The sequence below is a fragment of the Protopterus annectens genome, chromosome 11.part0 (genome assembly GCF_019279795.1).
Source record: "Protopterus annectens isolate FY-2018-M chromosome 11.part0, PAN1.0, whole genome shotgun sequence".
Lineage (NCBI taxonomy): Eukaryota > Metazoa > Chordata > Ceratodontiformes > Protopteridae > Protopterus > Protopterus annectens.
In genome coordinates, this window is record NC_056745.1 from 1,143,042,135 (window position 1) to 1,143,063,377 (window position 21,243).

The 21,243-nt window shown below is 38.7% G+C and overlaps 1 protein-coding gene across 1 annotated transcript in view; it reads left to right on the forward strand.

Moving 5' to 3' along the window:
* LOC122815034 (gamma-secretase-activating protein-like) overlaps positions 1-21,243 on the forward strand; it is a 529,462-nt gene that overhangs the window by 458,288 nt on the left and 49,931 nt on the right. Inside the window, exon 7 of the mRNA XM_044087285.1 lies at positions 6,698-6,767. Coding sequence (XP_043943220.1) covers positions 6,698-6,767 — 70 coding nt within the window. The remainder of the gene's footprint in view (positions 1-6,697; positions 6,768-21,243) is intronic.

Sequence of the window (21,243 nt, forward strand, 5' to 3'; positions counted from 1 at the left end):
CTGGATACAATGCCCTTACTTATAAGATGGGTGACATAGAATGTTTTATCGATGGAGTAATTAGCATGGATGACAGTTTTCCCAAAAAGCACTATAATGCATTTGTTGGCATTGACCTTTAGTCCGTGACTTTGGCCCCAGTCATTTGTCTGTGTTAGACCCTCTTGTAAGATGCTTGCATCATAGGAGGAATCTGTGATAGCTCCCAATATGCAGTCATTTGCAGACTTAGTCAGCCAAAGGCCCTTGACATTAACCTTTAACTCTTGAGAATTTTATGCCAAATAAGAGTGGTTCTAGCATGGAGTCCTGGAGGCACCACAGTGATGATCAGTCCCTTAGTCAAGGTGGTATCATCAATCCTTACTTCCTTGGTGCTGTCTGTGAACTAGCTGGCAATTCATTGAGTAATGTTGGGGTTTGTACCCAGTTTGGTGAGTTTGTAAACTATACCCAAGTGGTGTATTGTATCGAATGCATTAGCTAGTTCTACGTAGGTTGTAAACACCATTTTCCCCTTATTCATTGCCTTGGTGACATTCTCAAAAAGTCTACCAAGTGTAACTGGTATGATCTTCCCATGAAAAAGCCAAACTGATTTGTGTCCAGTCTGAAGGTTATATATGTCTTTGTTGATGATTTTCATGATAATTTCTTCCATTGCTTTGCGTATTAGACTAATAGGTCTGTAGTTTTTGGGGTCAGTTGATGGTCCATCCTTGTGAAGTGGGGTAACTATTGCAGTCCTCCATTCTTGTGGTACAAATCCAATTTTGAGGTTATAGTTGAAAAGTGACTCAAGTTTTCCTGATAGCCATGTTTCCAACTATTTAGAGGACATCCCAGGATATTGCTGGTGCCCACTGAGGTTGTGTTATTGGTCTTAGTGAGTGCCACCAGGACCTGCTTTTAATATTGGGGGGATATGCTAGTAGGTATTTCACAGAAGTAGGTGGAGGAATGGGTGGCATAGTATGAGCTGAGTGTGTCGGTCAGTAAGTTTGCAATGTCACGTTGCTCATTCAAGGGCCATCATTGACCACCAGTTCAGCACACTGATGTGTTCTGCCTTTGAAGTTTCTGACATAGCTGTAGAAGACCTTGTGGTTGTCTATAGTCTGTGAGGCTATCTTGACCTTGTAATTGGCTTTGTTTGACTTAATTAACCTGTGAACAATTCTGCATAGGTAGTTGTGAAAGTGTGGATGGGGCATTGAATTTTGATAATCTGTCACTTAAAAGGGTGTAGTTTGGTTTAAAATAGTTCCTAACTGATGGAGTTGGCTGGGGTTATCAAGTTGATTTTTATTTTGAAGGAGACAGCTTTGTGGTCCGACCTCACCAGTGAGGACTTTACATGAGGGGTGAGGGTGCAGTGCTCTCATTTGTGAGTACCAGATCCAGTATGTTTGAACCTCTGATGGATGTGCACACTGTCTGCTCTGGTCTAGAGTATTTGTATTAATAAAGTCTAGGAGTCGTCGTGCCTATGAGTATGAGGCAGTGTATGTTTCCCAGTCTATAGAGGGGTAAATAAAATCTCCCATGAATAAGGTTTTTGGTTCAATGGTGAGTGTCAACAGTAGGTCTAGGGACGAGCTATGGGATTCCAGGGACATAAAGCGTGACCTATAACTTGCTAGGATATTGTATGCAACATTGTCTATGGTGGCTTGCACATGGATATATTTCAAGGCATTATCCTGTTATACTTGTTGTTATAGCTTGAGACTCCACCACCTTTTCTGCCTGTCTGTCCACATGATGCTGTAAATGTGTGGAAGGCACTGAAGCCTTGCAATGCCAGAATACTTTCTGTAGATTTCAACCATTTCTCAGTAAAGGAACAGACGTCTGTATTCTACAGAGTGAGGAGAGCTTGTAGGGTGTGGAGTTTCTTTTTTAGGTTCCTAGTAGTGAGCAGTACCACTTTCTTTGGATTTATTTGCTATGTTGGTAGGTTTGTCAGTTTGATATTGCCTAAAAAACATTCTAAGGGGGTGGATATAATTTTAGCCAATATTTGGAAACCTGGGGAAGACAGATGCAGACCATCCTTTACAAAGCAATGTGGTTTGTTAACCTTGTCCTCCCATGCACACAAGTATTGAATTCCCCTGGAAAGACACTAGAAACTAAGCTAGTTACCGAAGTCAGTCATATTTTGTTATACTGTGGCTTCATTCTTAGTGAAGATAGAATGCTGCTCAGTGCAGGGCATATACCTGCCTGAGACACATATTCTGAGAGAGCAACAGTCATCTCTCTTAATGTAGTCCAGCGAAGTAAGTCTCAAGTCATTAACTCCCACATGGACTATGATAGAATCATATTGGTACCTGTGGTGTAATGACGTGAATGTGTGTGTAATGTAGCGGATCTTGTCTCTTGATGAGGAAGTAACCGTTAATCTTCTACTTGTTCAACCTAGTGAGTGGGGCATCTGTATGTCCTACAATGTGTTTGCTTGCCTTACAGGCTTTGCTGTTGGGACTCCACTGGGTGTAGGAGTATGTTTAGTGTTTGGTGTTGCTTTTGGTGAGTGCTTTAGAGATTGCTGAGGATAGTTGTTACAGTTGATAAGCTTATGGGTTCTTTGAGGTTTGTGAAGATAGCTTTTTATTGCCTCAGCATAAGTTAGTCTGTGTGTGTGGTGGACACTATGTATGGTGGATATAGTGTGTGTGTGTTCTTGACAGCCTTGTTTGTATGTGGGATTTTTGACTCCAGTGAAATTGTGTATGTGCATCTCTTCCATAAGGAGTTTTTTTTAAGGATCAAATGGCTCTCTGTAAACATGAGACTGTTGCTGTATTGTCTCATGATGCCCATATCAATAAAGCTGGCTATATAGACATTGGGAAATTCCATATCCATATTGTCCAGACTGTTTTTTTGGGTGGGCTACTGTAGGTCATGGACTGGGTTGTACAGAGTTCTCCTTCAGTGGTCTTTGGGATTTGTTACTAAACAAGGTTAGATTCTGGTAAAAAACCCAACCAAGAAGATAAAGGCTGCCTTATACCAAAAATAAATGCAAATCAATAAAATAGAACAAGGCAGCCAAACATGGCATAAAAACGTTTAATTTCTTAAAATAAAGGTGAGCGCTTTCATGCAGATACACTGTACTTCATCAGACCATAAAATAAAACAATACAGCAACCATTTAAGTAGCACAATCAATTAGTAACATAGCCTAATCAACATAATAAATTACTTAAGGGACATGCCTTCAAAATAGGTTTTAAAGGTATACACTCATTTAAACCTGGTGCTCTTTGTGCCGTAAGCCTAATATTCCATTTAGATTCTATCAACTCAAGTTTATTTCTCAAATCTCCTCCCCGCCAATCCCAATCAATTGTAAAACTGTAAAGACAAACGCATGCCCAGGATTCTCTCGAACATGCTTATATAATGCACTAGTAGGGTCTCGCCTGCGTATATAACCCAAATGCTGCATTATATGCTCCCTAAAGAAGCATTCAGTTTTCCCTTCATAGAAACATGAACAACCTTTACACCGAGCCAGATAAACTTACACCAATGTTACGAAAAGGATATGTGATATTATTAAAAGGAATTGGCTTGTATTGTTAGCTATGGTGAGAATTGAATTCTGTATTCTTCCATTATTGGCTTTGTCCAGGTGTTTTCTGCCAAGAGGTTGAGAGGTATGGTGAGAAGTGAGAACTGAATTCACTAAATGATGGCCATTTAAGTTTCAGTCTTCCTGTCTTTCAGGAAACTGCTGATTTGGCATAGTGGTATGTTGCTCTGACTGTAGTGCACAGACTCCTGGGTTCAAGACTTTGCAGTGAAATGCAAGGTGGTAACGCAACATTTTATTCTAGCAACTTTCCAAAATTATACAAGCAATGTTTTAAATGTGTCCCTGGTTTTTGGCCTTTTGCCCCCCCCCCCCCAAAAAAAAAACTGAAATTGAAAATAAGTGCAAGAAGATGTGCAAGATGCCCACAGCTTATACTACTGTCATTCTAAATATATATATATATATATATATATATATATATATATATATATATATATATATATATATATATATACACACACACATATATATATATATATATATATATATATATATATATATATATATATATATATATATATATATATATATATTATATAGTGTGTGTGTGTGTGTGTGTGTGTATTTAAGTAGACTTTTATGATGGAAATGTTCTGAATTGGGTGGTTTTGTCATTGGTTCATGCATTTTGTTTCATTGCCTACTGAAAAAATGTTCAAAGAGTAAATTTGAAATGCGCTCTAAATCTAACAAGTGTGCTGTATTATACAAGGAATATAATTTAAAGTCAGGAAAGTGTATCAAAGAACACATGTATGTTTCTTGTTTTGTGTGCAAGGGGCCTATGATTTGAAAACAGCCCAAAGGTAATCTTTATCCACCACTGGCCAGATGCAGTTTCTTTGGATGTGGTGTGGGTTTCAATGCTGTTTCAATTAATGTGAGTTTCAAGGGCAGAGAAGTTTTAATGCTAAGTCTATTTTCATTGTGAGACAGTATTGCTTTGTTTAGCAGATGTCAATTAGTGTTTGTGCATTGTGCTATAAAATATAAAAATAAAATCCAGTAATCATTGTAGAAGTAAAGCAGTATGCACACATTAGTGTTTATGGTGGGGAAAAATAGCCAGGTAATGGGACATTGGAATGGCTGCAGGGGGACTCTGGTGCCATATTTTGGTCACCTGTTCTTCAATTTGCATTTGGAAGTTATCTCACAATTCCATTTGGGTGGGTGGGGTTATGTAATTATGTATGCAAATTTTATGTTAATCAGCATACAGATTTGTACCTATTTTAATGGGCCTTGTCAAGCTTTTTGATGTTTCCAGGTTGAGAGGTATGCCAATATGCTTCTGCTAAACCAGGCAAGGAAGTAATCTTAGACTTGCTCTCATCATGCTTTAAATACTTCTGCTAAACCAGGCAAGGAAGTAATCTTAGACTTGTTCTCATCATGCTTTAAAACTTTCACTGCATTTGGATCTTGTGAGGTCCACAGATGTCTGTGCAGTCCTATGATTGTAGATCTATGCATTTAATCAATTCCGAGGAGGCCCATACCACTTTCAGAATGGGGAATGTATAATCTTAGTATACACTGAATTTTATAAATCATTTGATAAGCAGGAAGCGAGCATTTTTTTCTACTTTTCCTGTCCAACTGATCCAATACCTTTTGGAGCCAGTCAGTCACCCCAGAACTGCAAGTTAGAGCAGGAAGAGCAAATTGGTTTACAGCTTGGACTTTGATGTCAGGGCTGTCTTCAGTATTAATTTTAGACTTCCAAAATATTCCTTACTAGGTTTTGTTCATATTCATTCATGTTTTATTGCCAATCCTTCATCAATTCCCAAATATTTATACACTGCCTCCTCCCCAAGTTCCTTTATATCACAGTCCTGTACCAGACTGATATTTTCTTGGTGCTGTAACTTTCCTGCTTTAAAGGTGGCTTTTGCATATGTATCATAACCAGTTGACATTCTTTTATTATCCAAGAAAGTTTAGACCAGCTTAGATACAGCTTTAAATCATCCACAAGAAGAAGATGAGAAGTCTTTACTCTTTGTTGTTTTCTGGGAGCGAAATTATAACCATGAACTAATGTGTCAAGTGGACTGCTTAATTGATTAAGGGCAAGACGAAAGAGCAATGATGATGAGTCACTCTGGAATATCTCCCTTTGAATTTTTATCCCTGCGAAAATAATTTGTCCTTTATGATGGATTAGCTGCAGAGTGGCTTGCCACTGTTTCATGGCCATGTAGTGAAACTGATCAATGTTGGATGTAGCTTATACTTCTTTAAGCACTCCTTTATCCATGAATGTGGGATGCTGTCAGATGCCTTTTTGTAGTCTGTCCATACCATACCAAGATTCTTCTCCTTTTTACAGTTCTCTGTTATAACTTTAGCAGCAAATGATCCTTTGTTCCATATGACATTCTTTTACTATCTTTTTATTTTATTGTCATGATTGAGGGTTTTGTTTTTCTGAAATGACTATAATCTCTATCAGCTTCAACTCCAGTATGTAGTTCATACATTGCTGGAAAACATGCTACTGGTCTGTAGATTTTAGGATAGCTTGTAGATTCACTCTTAAGGAGAAGTATTGGTTTTCCTGTTGTTGACCAGGTTGGTGTTTGTTTGGGATACTCATATAAATAGTTCTTACTCAGGGCTGTCTTTGTATAAAGATATTAATACATTTAGCCTGAGTTAGGTACTGCATTTGGCTTGTTAACAGCTCATAGCTTTAATCCTCTGCACAAATTGCCAGGTGAGTTAATCTGACCTTAATTTTTTATACCCATGTGTCAGTGTCCTTGATCATTTTAATCCATATGCTACAAAAATGTGTACTGCTATTTAATGTATCTTTGCTGTAGGTTTCCTGAGTATTTCATTTGAGTGAAAGTTATAATGATTTTATTAAACACATTAGGCTATTTACTGGCACTAAAGGATATTATTTTATTAGGTGGCAACAACTAAAGATAGTTGTAGTGAATATGAAAGCAAGGTCTACTTTCTTACCACTATAAAGTGCCTGTGAATAAATGAAAACAGTTCCCGTTGATATAGTGTTAATAATTTGTCATACATATTATTGTGGTTGTTATTTTCCCTCCACAGTTTCTCTACCCAGTTGGAAAAGCTACATTATTTCCAGAAAGCCATTTACTACTAATTTCTGAAGATAGATGTAAGTATGTCAGAGTTTAATTAGCTGACAGTTGTACTGTTATTGTCATTTCTAGTTTTGTCTTGGTGTTTTTAGAATGGAAAACATGTTATTAATGTGAAAAGCTCAGAGTAGAAGTGGTTCCTACAGCAGATGTAAATTCTTGTTTCATATTTTATATTTCTAGGTTAGAGTGACTGAGAATATTTTTGCAGGGTGTCTGTACCTGTGTAATCACCGATTCAATAGTCAGAGTGCAGTGAGTGGCTGGGTCGACTTTCTTAAGTCAGAGTTTGAAGTTAATGGCTGAAACATTCAAAATGTTAATGCTTTAAACTGTTGCACATTATTAAATTGCAGTCAGATAATAGAGTTAAAGCATTTCATTCTTTTAAAAACTATGCTTAAATTATTCTTAAACTGGGATTCTTAGACATGCATTGGTTATTGGAGCAATCCTTGTGAGGGGAAAGTTCTGATGCAGAGAATGGCTGTGTATACACGTCTTCCATTCTGACTCTGTGGAGCACATACAATTGCTTAGGTCTGATATTCTAATCAGTGTTGTTCAACCAGAGATGCAGCAGGCTGCACACTAGAAAGGACTCGCAACATACCAAAACAGGAAGCATCTCAGCCGTCAGCATTGGAAAACTAACCCCCCATGCAGGCTTACATGCATGGGATGCTTTGAAAGGATTCACTGCACTGCAGTGGACTGTAATATGTCAGAGACATTTATGAGGAGTTGCTTAATTACCCTACATACTATGCATCAGGGTATAGTGGTGTAGATATTGGCTCATGATTTTGGGGAATGGGAGACCATCCTGAGAGATGAGGAGGTTGCAGACATTTAGTACTCTGGCATTTGAAAGGAGGATATACACATCAGGAGCATGATAGCTCAGAGAGCAAGTGCCCTGTTAGTAGTTGCGGTTATATGACAGGCATGTCCTGTGTCTGATTACTTCTGTCTTTCACTTGTGTGTTTTGGGGATGTCATCATGGCACAGCATAACAGGAGACTCTTTCAGAAGTTAGACTGTTCGATGGTGCAGCAGACTTGTGCAGTAGACCTTAGGAAGATGACATACTATGCATGTGTGAATTTATGGTGTGGGCATATACACATTACATGCTGAGATGCAAACACAATACTAAAGGGACATGGATGAACATGTAATTAGGTCAGGAGGAGATATAAGATAGTGACAGCTGGCAATATGGTGCACAAGCAACATTCTTGGGCTGACTGTATTGCCATATCTCTAGCTTATGTAGTCCCCATCCATGTGGTGGTGTAGTGCTTGTGCAAACTAAGGTAGTACATTGGTCAGTGAAAATGCAGAAGAGAGTTACTGTGTGTGTGCGTGTGTCTGTGTGCACTGAGTGCTAATTAAAGTCAAACATCTTCAAAGGCAATACATTTGCTGCAAAGCAGGCTGGAAAGGAACTATGGGAAAGGTAAAAATAGCATAAAGAAAAATAAGTAATTGCAAAGGGTAGAGAATGCAAAGAACAAAAGGACTGATATGTACAAAATTTTAGGTTATTGATTTTTGTACTTTGAAGCAGCTTATATTGATTGTCATACAGATAATCACAAAAGATAGTTCTACATTGCAGTTAATTGTACATATCAATACAAAATGCAATTAACCTTAAAAAATAAAAATAATACATTTTCTACAGAGGGGCAAGTGTGATTTGCCCCTAGACTCCAACCCCCCAAATACATACATATACACACATACACACACTTGTTTACTCGACCTTCAGTGTAGTGCCTACCACCTTGGAGAAAAAGGAATACCTGTTTAGAATAATTCTGTTGTTATATCTATATATTTATCTTGGTAATTTTTTATATATATATATATATATATATATATATATATATATATATATATACACATATATGTGTGTGTGTGTCTATATATATATATATATATATATATATATATATATATATATATATATATATATATATATACACGTGTGTGCCTAAGCACCACCATGCATGGACTCATTCTGTGTAAGAGTTACAGCAGGGTGAAAATTACTGTGTCATTCTCTTTCCCTTTTAGCAATATATTAAATATACCTCAAGACCTTATCCTTGACATCTTCCTATTTCCTCTGTTCATGTCTATCAGGTACATACCTGCCTAACCTCAAGCCTGTGTATACGCAGGTGAATTTGCCTTACTTCATCTAGTAACTATCATCCGAATAACATCCTGCTCCTACAGGAACTGGTTACTGTTAAAAGATCCCTTCTGTCAAGGCAGCTTCTACAGATTGTACTAAACCTAAACTTGTTTTTAGTTTCAGTCCAAGGCTGAGTAAAGGCTGTTTGGGTTGCTGTATAGCACATCCCATGGCATAGTCTCTTCATTAAAATATCTCAGAAGATAGATGTGACTTGATTCCATTGTCAGATTCAGTAATTACTTTGGCATTTGCCAAGCAAAAAATGGCCACGATATAAAAAGCTTCTTATAGTGTTATTTCTTTTTCTTCCCTCTCATTTGAGGCATTAACTGCACTAGGTAAGGATGTAGTGATATTGTATCTCGGATGTGAATTACTTTTAGTTGCTGGTGTCACAATCACTGATACATTGTGAATATATAGTACACAAAACAGAATGTGGAGAGTCGCTCTCCTTTCATTATGTTCTGAATAGCATTGTCAGAGTCCCAAAGGAGTACTTTGGATATCTGTCTCTGGCAAATTAAACTATTATCTTTTTTAATTTTCAGGCTTCTCTAACTCCTTTCCTCCTGTTTTTCTGTAGATTGCAACTGGCTACAAAACTCAGAACTCTTAGAAATGTCCTGTTTTCTACCAGATTGTTTTATTTTGTTTTACCACCAAGTAAACCTAATATAATTTCTAGGGCTTTTTCCAACTCTGGTACTGTTATCTGGAGTAACCATGGTCATTGGATTTCCCAAAGAGACTATAGCTGTTGTCAAGGAAACATAAGAAGAATTAACAAAACTGACATCTAAGAGAAAAACATAGCATTTTTATTAACAAACTAAACATTACATGGCCTTTAGCAGTTACAGTGAGCTCCCATCAAACATTTCATATAAAGGGAGGTACCCTGTCAGTTTGATCACTAGAATACAGTAGTATAGCTATTGGTTTGGAATAGCATTTTCTGTCTGACCCTTTGACCTTTCATTACAGATTTTAACAGGCTGGGCTTGCTTATCTCAGATCTACCAATTACCAGCTTACTAGATAGGCAATGCTTAATTTTAATTAGATACTTACATTCTTTGTAAAGAAATTATTAAAATGCCATAATTCCATAGTAACTATGCTCATCATATTGATCATTGCAGCAGTAAATTGCCTTAGCAATATGGGTTATATTCTGCCAAGAGTACATCAGCCAGCCAACTTCCAAAGCTTCAGAGCACCTTCCATGCACCCAAACGGTCAGGCAGCTCAAGCTGAACTGTCTAAAATTTAAGTTTGGGTGCCATGCCCTTCAGAGCTTTACTGAGTCCAAACAGTGCACGCCTCTAAGGCTTTCAAGGATCGATGGTTACTTTGGTCCTGTTCCTTTACTAGGCAGATAAGTTCTGTTTGGGGAAAAAAACTTCCATTTTCTAAATATTGTTCATGTTTTATCACTTTCCTGTTCAGGAAAGTTATTTTAAAAGCTATGAGTTTTGTGTTTTAATGGACTGTCATGAAACTCCATCGTACTTTTAAATGGGAACACTCTTTTTCCCTGTCAGTTTAAAAGTTGCATAAGGTAAATAAAAAAACATTTTTTTTCTGTGGAGAGATTGTGTTTATTTTATTTTTTGGGGGTTGGCAGAGTCTTTTAAAGTGCTTTTTACTGGGTTTTACTGTGAAAAAGGTGACTTTTAAAGACTTGTAGTTTTTACGGACATTTGCTGCTTGTCTTCCCCTGGAAAGAGGCACCATTTTCAGCTTGACCATGGAACAAACTGCTGTCTTCATGGTCGAACCTTCTTTCAGCCACAAAAAAAAAAAAAAAAAGTTAAGCAATGTTTGCCACCACAGAAAGCTAGCAGTTTGCCTCAGCTGCAGGTAGGTGACTTTGTTGTGGACATTTGTTGTACCTCAGACCACTCATCTTTTACCCCAGATCCCTTTGGTGTAGCATGGGAGGGGGACAAAGGGAGGATTCCTTGTATCACAATGAGGTGCCTTGGGGAAGTTATTAATGCCATTAATAATAAGGTGTCCCCATTTTTCCCATCACCCCCCCCCCCCCAGAAAAATAGCATGCGTCTACTCATTTCTTTTGACATGAATAGTTTACTGGGTCTGGCTCAGGATTTAATTCAGGCTATTGACCATTCTAGTAAAGTAATTTCTGGTAAAAAAGAGGGATATCTCTTTTCCTGAAGAGATTCAAGATGCTGAATCTAGACAGGAAGTTGAAGGGACAGATACAGGGTTGTCTGCACAAATTTCTGCCTCAGACTCAGAGGAAAGCTCAGATTCTGATTCTCCCTGTGGGGGTTTCTGTTTCTTTGAGACTGTTGCTAAAATGTGCCAGTGTGTTCAATGGGAGAACACTGAGGTTTCTCAGTCACTCAGAAAGTTCTGAGTTCTACAGAAAGAATTTCCAGAACCTATACCCATTTTTCCTTTCTGCTTTGGAGAATGTATGTGTTAATACTGACAGCCCCTGTTTACTCCAGGCCAGTAATCAAGAAGCCTCAGTTCTCACCACTGACACAAGTGAGAGGTGGTCACTAAAAACAGGAATGAATTTCCACGGTATTTCAAATGTAGCTGTCTGCCTCAAACACAGTTTTTCCCAAGAGCAGACAGGGAACACATCCCACTGGGACTGGACTGTCTATCTCTCCAAATCCCAGGCAAGACCCACCTTGGAGAATTGTGTCCCAGTTGCAAGTATCTGACACACACACTTGAATATCTGATCTTTCTCACACACACACACACACACACACACACACACACACACACACACACACACACACACATCTGAGAATGGCTGGAAGGCTGGCACAGATTCAGTGACTGTGTCCCCTCTTTCCAGACTGTAGGGTAGATTGCTGCCACCAGCCAGATGCTATAAGGCTTTTACAAAGGGTGACCAATTGTACTGTGTGAAATTAATATTGATATAAATGATAGTGTGACCAAACCAGTAAGGCTTATCGGAGTGGGCACAATGTCACTAGAATAAGCACAATACTCTCAAGATATTAAAAGTATTCTCTAAAAAAAACAGCTGCAATGAAAATGTATAACAATATTTAATAATGGGTAATAAAATTAAAAAAAAAACAGGAGAATACTTAATATTTAGTTACAATAAACAGAGTTTTCAGCCACAGGAAATATAAAAGTAACACAGTTGGAGAGAGTCTCACAGATGCATAAAAAGAAATAATACTAAACTAACCTCTCTGTACTTTTCCTGACTGAACTAAAAAGAAACTGTCCCTAGTTAACTCACCTAGGCAAGGCAAGATGTACTGCTGAGATGCTCACTTCCACAAGGCAAGATGAGATACTACACACTACTGAAATGTGCTGAGTTACTATATGACCTGACACCCACTCAAACACCCATGAAAGTAAGTGCTTAACTCAGCAATATAATGAGACTTACACTTTCAACTGCCTTGTGACTGTGCTCACAGAATCTTTTCTGTAAGCTTCAGGTGTTAACCTAAAACAGTCTAGCAAACATTGTTTTACTTTTTGTTATAATTTAAACAGTCATATTGGACAATTTAGAAACAGCAGTTACAGCTTTACCATGGAGTAAGGGGTCATTGATAGGGATGTGCAACTCTCGGTCAACATTATACTGTTTACATACCCTTTCAAATATATGACTAAAACTATAAAAATCAGTATCATCTTTAAATTCTGGAAGAAATTTACTGACCTTTATTGTTTCTGGGGCTCAGTTACTCCCTTTCCCATTACCTCTGTGACTCTGATGAAGAGTCAGCATCTCCCTTTCACGCTGATGCTGCTTCTCCTTTTCTTCACTCTCAAATGCTGCAGTCTCTCTTCAGTCTCCAAACGTTGCAGTTGCTCTTCTGTTTCCAAACATTTAGCCTGCAGTTCATGCTGATGCTGTTTCTCCCTTTCTTTGGTCTCATTTTGACACTGCTTCCCCTTTACTTCAGCCTCCAAATGTTTGGCTTCCAGTTCAAATCTCTAACTCCAGATGGATTTTTAAGTCCTCTGAGGAAAAGGTGAACTGTCCTGTTTCTGAAGGCCATACACCCCCCTTCACTGGACTGACCATCTCTCTGGATGCTGGACCATGCTGCAGCTATGATTAAAGCTGAAATGAGATCCTTTTGGGTCAGGTTGGCATGCACCAATCCTTTGGCTTCACACACCTTGACCAGCTTGTTCTTTATCAGCTTGCTATAATCCTCTGCTGACATCCTTGCCTGCTTTCCTTGACTAAACTGACAAAAACAAATAAAACTGTTGTGAAACTGAAGCTCTGAATGTTTACCTTGGGGCTGTTGAGTACACATACCTCAGGCTACTGAAGTTCAATTAATATCCCACACCTCTGACAGCAATATGTGATGTCCCCTCACTACTGCAGGCCAGTAGTCAATGACCTCCAATACTCACCACTGACATCAGCGAGAGGCAGTCACTAAGAACAGGAATGGATTTACACAGTATTTCAAATGCAGCTCTCTGCATCAAACACAGTTTTCCCCAAGAGCACACAGAGAACATGCTCCACTGGAACTGGACTCTCTATCTCTCCAGGACCCAAACAAGACCCACATTGGAGCACTGTGTCCCAGTTCTGACACATACTTGAATATCTGATTTTTCACACAAACGCACACACACCTGGCACAGATTCGCCGGCTGTGTCCCCTCTCTCCAGACTATAGAGTAAATTGCTGCTGCCAGCCATATACTCTAAGGCTATTACAAAGGGTAATCAATTATACTTTGTCAAAATTAATACTGATATAAATGGTAGTGTGTGTGACTGAAGCAGTAAGGCTTATCGAATTGGCCACAGTATCTCTAGAATAAGCACAAGTACTCTCAAGATGTTAAAAGTATCGTCTAAAAGATCAGCCACAATGAAGATATAAAAATATTTAATAATGGGTAATAAAGTAAAAAACAAAATTATTAATATTTGGTTACAATACACAATAGAGTTTTCAGTCACAGGAAATATAAAAAAATACCACAACTGGGTAGAAACTCACAGATGCAGAAAACAAAATAATACTAAACTAATCTCACAATACTTTTCCTGACTGAACTAAAAAGAAACTGTCCCTAGTTAACTCGCTTATTATTGCAAGGCAAGAAGTACTGCTGAGATGCTCGCTTACACAAGACAAGATGAGATACTATGCACTACTGAACTGTACAAGTAACAACTGAACAAGTACTGAGTATTGTTAACTGACCTAGAACTTTTATATTAGATTCCAAACAAAAACAAACAATAAACTGCTGCTGCCAGAGTTCATTCATTCAGCTAGTTATAGAGTGACATCACATCTAGTCACCTGACTCTGGCACAATACACATATAGATTCTGCTGCAGCATGTTTAGCATGAGCAACTTTTATAAATACAGTTTTAATACAAGTGTCTGCACAAATCAGTGTGACAGTAAAATGACACAAGACTATTTATAAAACCTCAGCCAGCCATGCTGGCATATACCATGCATGCACTGTCCCACTTTTCCTTGTACAGTTGGCAATACCTCACAATGTCACACTGCCTGCAGTTTTCCTGGTAGTCAGGCAGCTGCCCTCAAAAAGCAGATAGTATGTATAAAGTTTCTCAGTCTTAAGGTTTTTATGCACTATTCCCAAACTTGGCCCAGCAGCTATAGCTTTAGTTGATCCCACTGCTGCTAAGCATTTAATTATTTCCAGTCTTATCTTTTCTGATAAGTATAAGTATCAGAAAAAGTGTATTTTTCTGTAACTTTGAGTTTTGGAATTTTAAATTGTCAGACACTCATGGTAAAGTTTCATATGACTAATTGTAAAAGTATGGAGAATATTTTATCTGCAGTTTCTTATTGTGAGGAAGAATCTCCTTTAATTTAGTTTCTTCTGTTGTACAAGTCACTATTATTTACAGTGTATGTATATGACTCTGTTGACGCTTTTTCCAGAGCTATGGCCGCTGCAGCTGTATTGAAGACATTTGCATGCCTGAATTCTCAAAACCCCCCAGATGATGTTAAAATGAGATTTTGAATTCCTTTTTGGATATCAGTTTAGTTTTGCACCCCTCTGCTGTAGAGGTGATCACAAAGAGTGATGAGAAGAGTAAGCTGATTCAGAGAATCTGTAAGACTTTTCAGCCCTCCTTTTCCAATTTTTCTAAGTATTCTGTAACTCCTCATCCAGTTTTATTGAAAGGCAAAATAAAACATCTCAACAAAATACAGGTAAACAGATGTTTAAGTAGAAGCTCCATGCCTTCCAAAACCAAAGACAGTCCAACAAGTCTGAAAGACTAATCAGGACATCTTCTGACACCTTCATGCCCTGGACTCTTTTCTTTTTTTTTTTTTTTTTTTCTTCCAGAAAATCTCAATTTTTCACATTGACAACAGATAGTTTCAGACAAATGAGTTCTAAAGATCTTTCAAGGTTGTAGATGGCATTGGGAGGAAATTCCTCCTTTCCAGAGGGTCGTTCCTCATCACCCAGATCAAAGTCTTTTGTTTCCTCCTGTTCTTCATTACATGCTGTCCCAAGAAGTGATAGAATGAGTTCCTGCTTCCTGGATGAGGAAGGGGTTATGTTCTTAGTGGCAAAGAATGAAAATGCTTGGAGGTCAGTTCTGGATCTTTCTTTCCTAAACATGTTTGTGATGGTGCAAAATTCAAAATGATGTCACTTCACAACATATTAAGTCGTCTTCCTTTTTCAAGTTTCCTGATAACACTAGACTTAAAAGATGCTTATCACATCCCTGTTCATTCAGACTTCAGAGGTTTCTTAAGGTTTTGTGTGTCTGGATCACATTATCAGTTATCTGCCTTACCCTTTTTGGTTGTCCTCTGCATCAAGAGTGTTTACAGAGTGTGCAGCTCCAGCTGTAGCTCATTGCAGCCTACAGGCTATCCACGTTTTTCCATGTTTAGATTTAGTTATTTATTTATTTGCATTTGTTTACCAGGATAGTCCACTGTGCCATTAAGAACCCATTTTCAGTGGAGGCCCAGGGAGAAAAGCTCCACAGACAAGTAAATATAACAAGCATGAAGAATTAAAAGATTATACAAAGTAATTACAATAGCAAGCAAGTTAACTCAAAAAATATTAGATAAATCTGATTATTTGACATTTTGGTAAGATTCAGAGGTATTCAGCATCTGGAAATTGACATATTAAGGAGTATATAAACTTTGTACAATTCATGACAGCTAAAAAAGAGAGAAAGATCAAAAAGAATATGAAGTAAGGGAATGAGAGAGGAGCTAATAAAGTGGAGGTAGTCAGAACTTACAAGTTGGAGGTGAGGTACAATTGCATCTCCATATGGAGGAGAAGTAAGTACGTGAGGAAGTTTTAAAGGCTGCAAGATTTGTGTTAGATCTAAGTGATAAGGGAAAATAATTCCAGATTTTGGCTACCGAGTAAGAGTATAGAAGTTGGCCTGCAGGTAGGTTGGGTTTGTATCCCTGCAGAAGCTGTTGATTTTCAGATCTAAGGGACCTTTTGGGTATATAGTTACTGAAAAGTGTGGTGAGAGCAGGCCATTCAGATGTTTGTTTACTAATTTGTGAGCAGTTGTTAATTGTATGTAGGAAAGATAATTTGGTAGTTCAAACCACTTAAGAGAGTGGAGCGATTTTACAGTGGTGGATGGAACATGAGGCATTGGTGGCAAACCTAGCAACTTTGTTGTAACATATTTCTAATTTTGTCTGTAGGGTAGGTTAGAGAGGATAATAAGTATGTGATGGCAAGAGTTTTTTTTTAACTGAAGTATTTTTGTTTATATAGAATATTGTGTTTATTGTGAGTTTTTTTTTGATATTGTGCTGAATATGTAGGTCAAATTTTAGATGTTCATCTATAATTATACCTAGTAATCTAGTGTGGGATAATTACTTCAGTAACTGTTTTGTTCTGAGAGAGTATAATGAAATGGTCTTTATTTATGACGTTTTTTTTTCCTTAGAGGTGAATAGAATTAGCATGGTTTTGTTTGGGTTGAGTAACAGGTGATTTTTGTAAACCATTTTTCTATGGAACTGAAGGGCAGTTGTGTAGTCTCTTGGAGGTCAGGTAGTGATTTGGCTGAACAAATGATAGCTGAATCATCTGTATATTGAATAGTATTGAATACTAGAGCCAGGTTTGAGTGAAGAGTGTAAATTGTTGATAAATATCCTGCATAGGAAAGGACCCAGTATTGAGACATGGGAAAAAACAGTAGGGTTATGGAGATAGGAGGAGGAGAAGGAGGAGTTCCAGCTAACTGCTTGTTGTCTGTTAGACAGATAGCTAGTGAGCCATTTGAGTGATGAAGGGGAGAGTTCAGTTTGGGAGAGCTGGTTAAGAAAAAGTGGACAAGTCACTGTATCAAATGCTTTCGAAATGTCTAGAAATAGTGAGGAGACTAATTTACCAGAGTCTCTAACTTTGTTGACTGTATCCATAAAAGAAATCAAAGTGGTCATAGGACTGTGACCTGGTCTGAAGCCATGTTGTGTGGGTGATAGAATTCATTTTATGAGTGAGATAGTCAAGAAGTTGAGTTGTAGACACTTATCAAGGATTTTGGAAATGGGGAGAAAGAACAGCTATAGGGTGGTAGTTGGAGAGATCTGTCAGGTCACCACCTTTGTGGAGGGGTAAGATAAAAGTAATTTTCCAGGTTTTAGGGACAATAGGATTCAAGAATTTATATATTTAAAAGTATGCTACTAGGGTAAGCTATAGCTTCTGCAGCAAGTTTTAGATATTCAGAGGGTAGATCTTGCTGTTTAGAGCTGGATTTTAGTTTTAAAAAGGACCTTTTAATGGTTGAAGTAGGAATGGGTTTTAGAGTAAAGACATTAGTTGGGTGGAAGCGTTAGTGGAATTGAGGTAGGAAGAGTGATTATAGGTTCATAGGTTTATACTAGGCTATCTGCCCTAAGGCATTTATAAGCCTAGCCCAAATTTTTGTGGCTTACTCCACCCCTTATATGAAAAAATACTGTGCCCATTAGTTTGTTGTGCCTCTGTCCAGCAGTGACACAGATATGATTCCCGGGGTAAACCTACGATCTCCCATCCACAGGTCTAGATTTCTCTTGAACAGAGTCAGCGAGGTGCTCTGCCTCACATGGACCGGGATTTTATTCCACAGCATAGGGAGTCTCTGAGTGATAAATCTATCCCTCCAGCACGTCCTATTTATATCCGTGCTAAGGTTTAAGTCGCTTGCTCTAGTGGTTTTGGTGGATTTGGATTTTTTGAGGTGGAGCATGTCCATTAATTCGGGTTGGACATGGCCTTGTATGTCAGGCACATGTCACCTCTGAGCAGACGGTATGCGACTGAATAGAGCTGGAGTTTCTTCAATCTGGCAGCATATGACAGATTTTGGAGTCCCTTTATCCTTTTGGTGAGGAACTTTTGGGGTCTCTCCAATTGCTGCAGATGTCGGGTGAGATACATCCCGAATGGGGCATTGTACTCGATCATTGGTCTGATAAGTGAAGAGTACAGGGGAACAATGACCTCACTAGATCTGGATGTGAATCCTTCATGATCAGGTGGGCAATGTAGAAGGTCTTTCTAACCACTTTAGCAATGTGAGTGTCAAAAGAAAGGCCACTGTCAACCTGGGTCCCCAGGTCCCTCATAACCTCTTCTGTGCTTAGTGGATTGCCACCTATATGGTAGCTTGGGGTTACCTTGTTTTTCCCGAAGGGTATGACTATACATTTTTTGGCGTTTAACCTCAGGCCATGGCTCTGGCACCAGCTATCTGTTTCCGTGAGTCCCTTCTGAAGGATATCCATGTCCGATGCACTTTCCACTATGGCGCCCAGTTTGCAGTCGTCTGCAAACTTTGTCAGCCAAAGTCCTCTCATGTTGGCCTGTACTTCTGAGAAGTAGATGCCAAACAATAGGGGGCCAAGGACCGAGCCCTGTGGGACACTACTTGTGACCGGCTTGGAGTCTGACACAGCGCCAGCAACTCTAACCCTGTGGGTTCTGTCCTTAAGCCAGTTTGCAACCCATCTTGTGACATATGGGTTTACATTTAAGCTGGTAAGTTTTCTACAATACCCGAGTGGGGTATTGTGTCGAAAGCCTTTGCAAGGTCAAGGTAGGCTGTATGGACTGCCTTTCCCTCATCAATGGCCTTGGTGACTGTTTTGAAGAAGTCGACCAAGTTCAAAAGGCATGATCTTCCCTTGACAAAGCCAAACTGGGTCGGGTCCAATGTCTGCAAATCCCTATATCTTTGTTTATGAGCTCCATTATGATCCTCTCCATAGCTTTGCAGACTAGACTTGTTAAGCTTATGGGGCGGTAATTACCAGGGTCCGTGGGCGCCGCCTTTGTGGAGTGGGACCACAGTTGCCGTCGCCACTCCTTGGGCACGTATCCTGTGGTAAGGCTGAGATTAAACAGCTGCCTTATGTGCGGGTTTAATTCCTCATTTAGCTCGTGTAGCACACAGCCGGGGACACCATCCGGTCCCATTGATGCTGTGTTTTTAGCTTTAGAGAGAGCAGCTTTCACCTGCGCATTTGAGATGTCCGGGAGGCTACACTCGGCTGGGATAGTTATCTCTCCTTTAGGGGGGGGGGGGTGAAGTTTGCACTGAACCTGTCTGCCAGTATGTTGGCAATGTCTGTGGGTTCAGCGATTTTTGTATCATTTTGGACTAATTCTGAGCATATCTGGGAGTTTCCACCCAGGTTCCTAACATAGCTGAAAAAGGCCTTATGATTGTCCTTTGAATCCATGGCAATTTTTCTCTCAAAATTGGCCTTAGTTGATTTTATGAGTGCTCGTATTTTTTTACTAATAATGATCAGGGGTGACTTCCCTTTTATGGATTTTGTTCTATCATGTAATAGCTTTCTCCTCTTATTGTAAAGTTTGTTAATGGCTGGGGTCCATGGAAGGTGGGATGGAGAGTATGGTGCAGTCAAGAGTGCAGATTGAATCAGAGTAGGGTTGGGAGAAGTTTGATGTAATGTTAGATATAGTTGTTAATAAAGTGACTATTAAAGAGATTGGCTATGTCAGGGTGACTTTTATTAAGAAAAGGAGTAGGATTATTTTGAGACCAGGATTAGAAGTGAAGTAATGGTGGTCTAGAGTTTTTTAGGTTCATTCATGTTTTTGGATTGAAATTTTAAGAAGTATTATTTTTCTTTGGTAACCTGTTTTTAACTTGATTTTTGGAGTTGTCTGAAATTCTGAAGGATGGATTGATTTTTGTTTTTTTGCCACTATTTCCAAATGTCTGTTTTTCAGTAGTTGTTTTGTAGATTTGGTTAACCATGGGGCATAGTTAGATTTAATTATTTTAGTCTGAAGGGGTGCAAATTTGTTAAGAATTTCTAGAAAAGTGGTATTTAAGTAGTTGACTGCATCATCTAGAACAATGGTTTTCAAGGTATTCCAGTCCCTGTGTTTCAATAAGTTTGTGGATTAAAGTTTGTCACATTCCATATTTGCTGGTACTGGTGTTCTTTTTGAAGGAAATGGGAAGATCTGAGTGCATAGGCTGGGAAATGATGACTAAGAGTGTATTGAGGGAGTACCTACTGAGCAAATTTTGTTTGGGTCACAGACAAGTATCCAGTCTAGGACGGAACCTTCAGTATTAACTTTATTGAACGTAGTTGAGGATGCAATTAATTGAGTAAAGTTAAATGATGTTGATGTTAGAGGGTGGGAAATTGGTGCAGAATTGTGACCAGTTAATATTAATATTTCCTTCATATATTGATTTTCTTATCTTTGCAGAGCCTTTTTGAAAGCGTCAGGAAACTTTCTCTTGGGTAAGAGAGCTTTTTTCCTGGGATGTCAACTAGACACCTCAGTTCAAAGATTTTTTTTCTTCCATAGGAAAAAAAAATAGATCTATATCTAGATCTATTTCTAAACTTCTCCAGTTAAACTTCAGTCACTGTGAGGGAATACCCGAGGACTGTGGTCTTATAGCTGTTATGATTCTCCTGATACCCTTGGCAAAACTCCACATTAGAAAGATACAGTGGTATCTGAAGTGTCTTTAGTCCCAGCACCAACACCCTTTGTCTTATCAAATCCCAGTGCATAAGTTTGTTAAAGAAGAAATCATTTGGTGGAGACAATAAATCTCCTTAATCCAGGTCTCCCTTTCTCCTTCCCTGTTTCAAAGCAGTCAGTCACCACAGATGCATTGGACTTTGTTAGGGGAGCATTTTCAGGAGCCATAAAAGTGAAGGGTGTGTAGGACACCAAGGACAGACTCA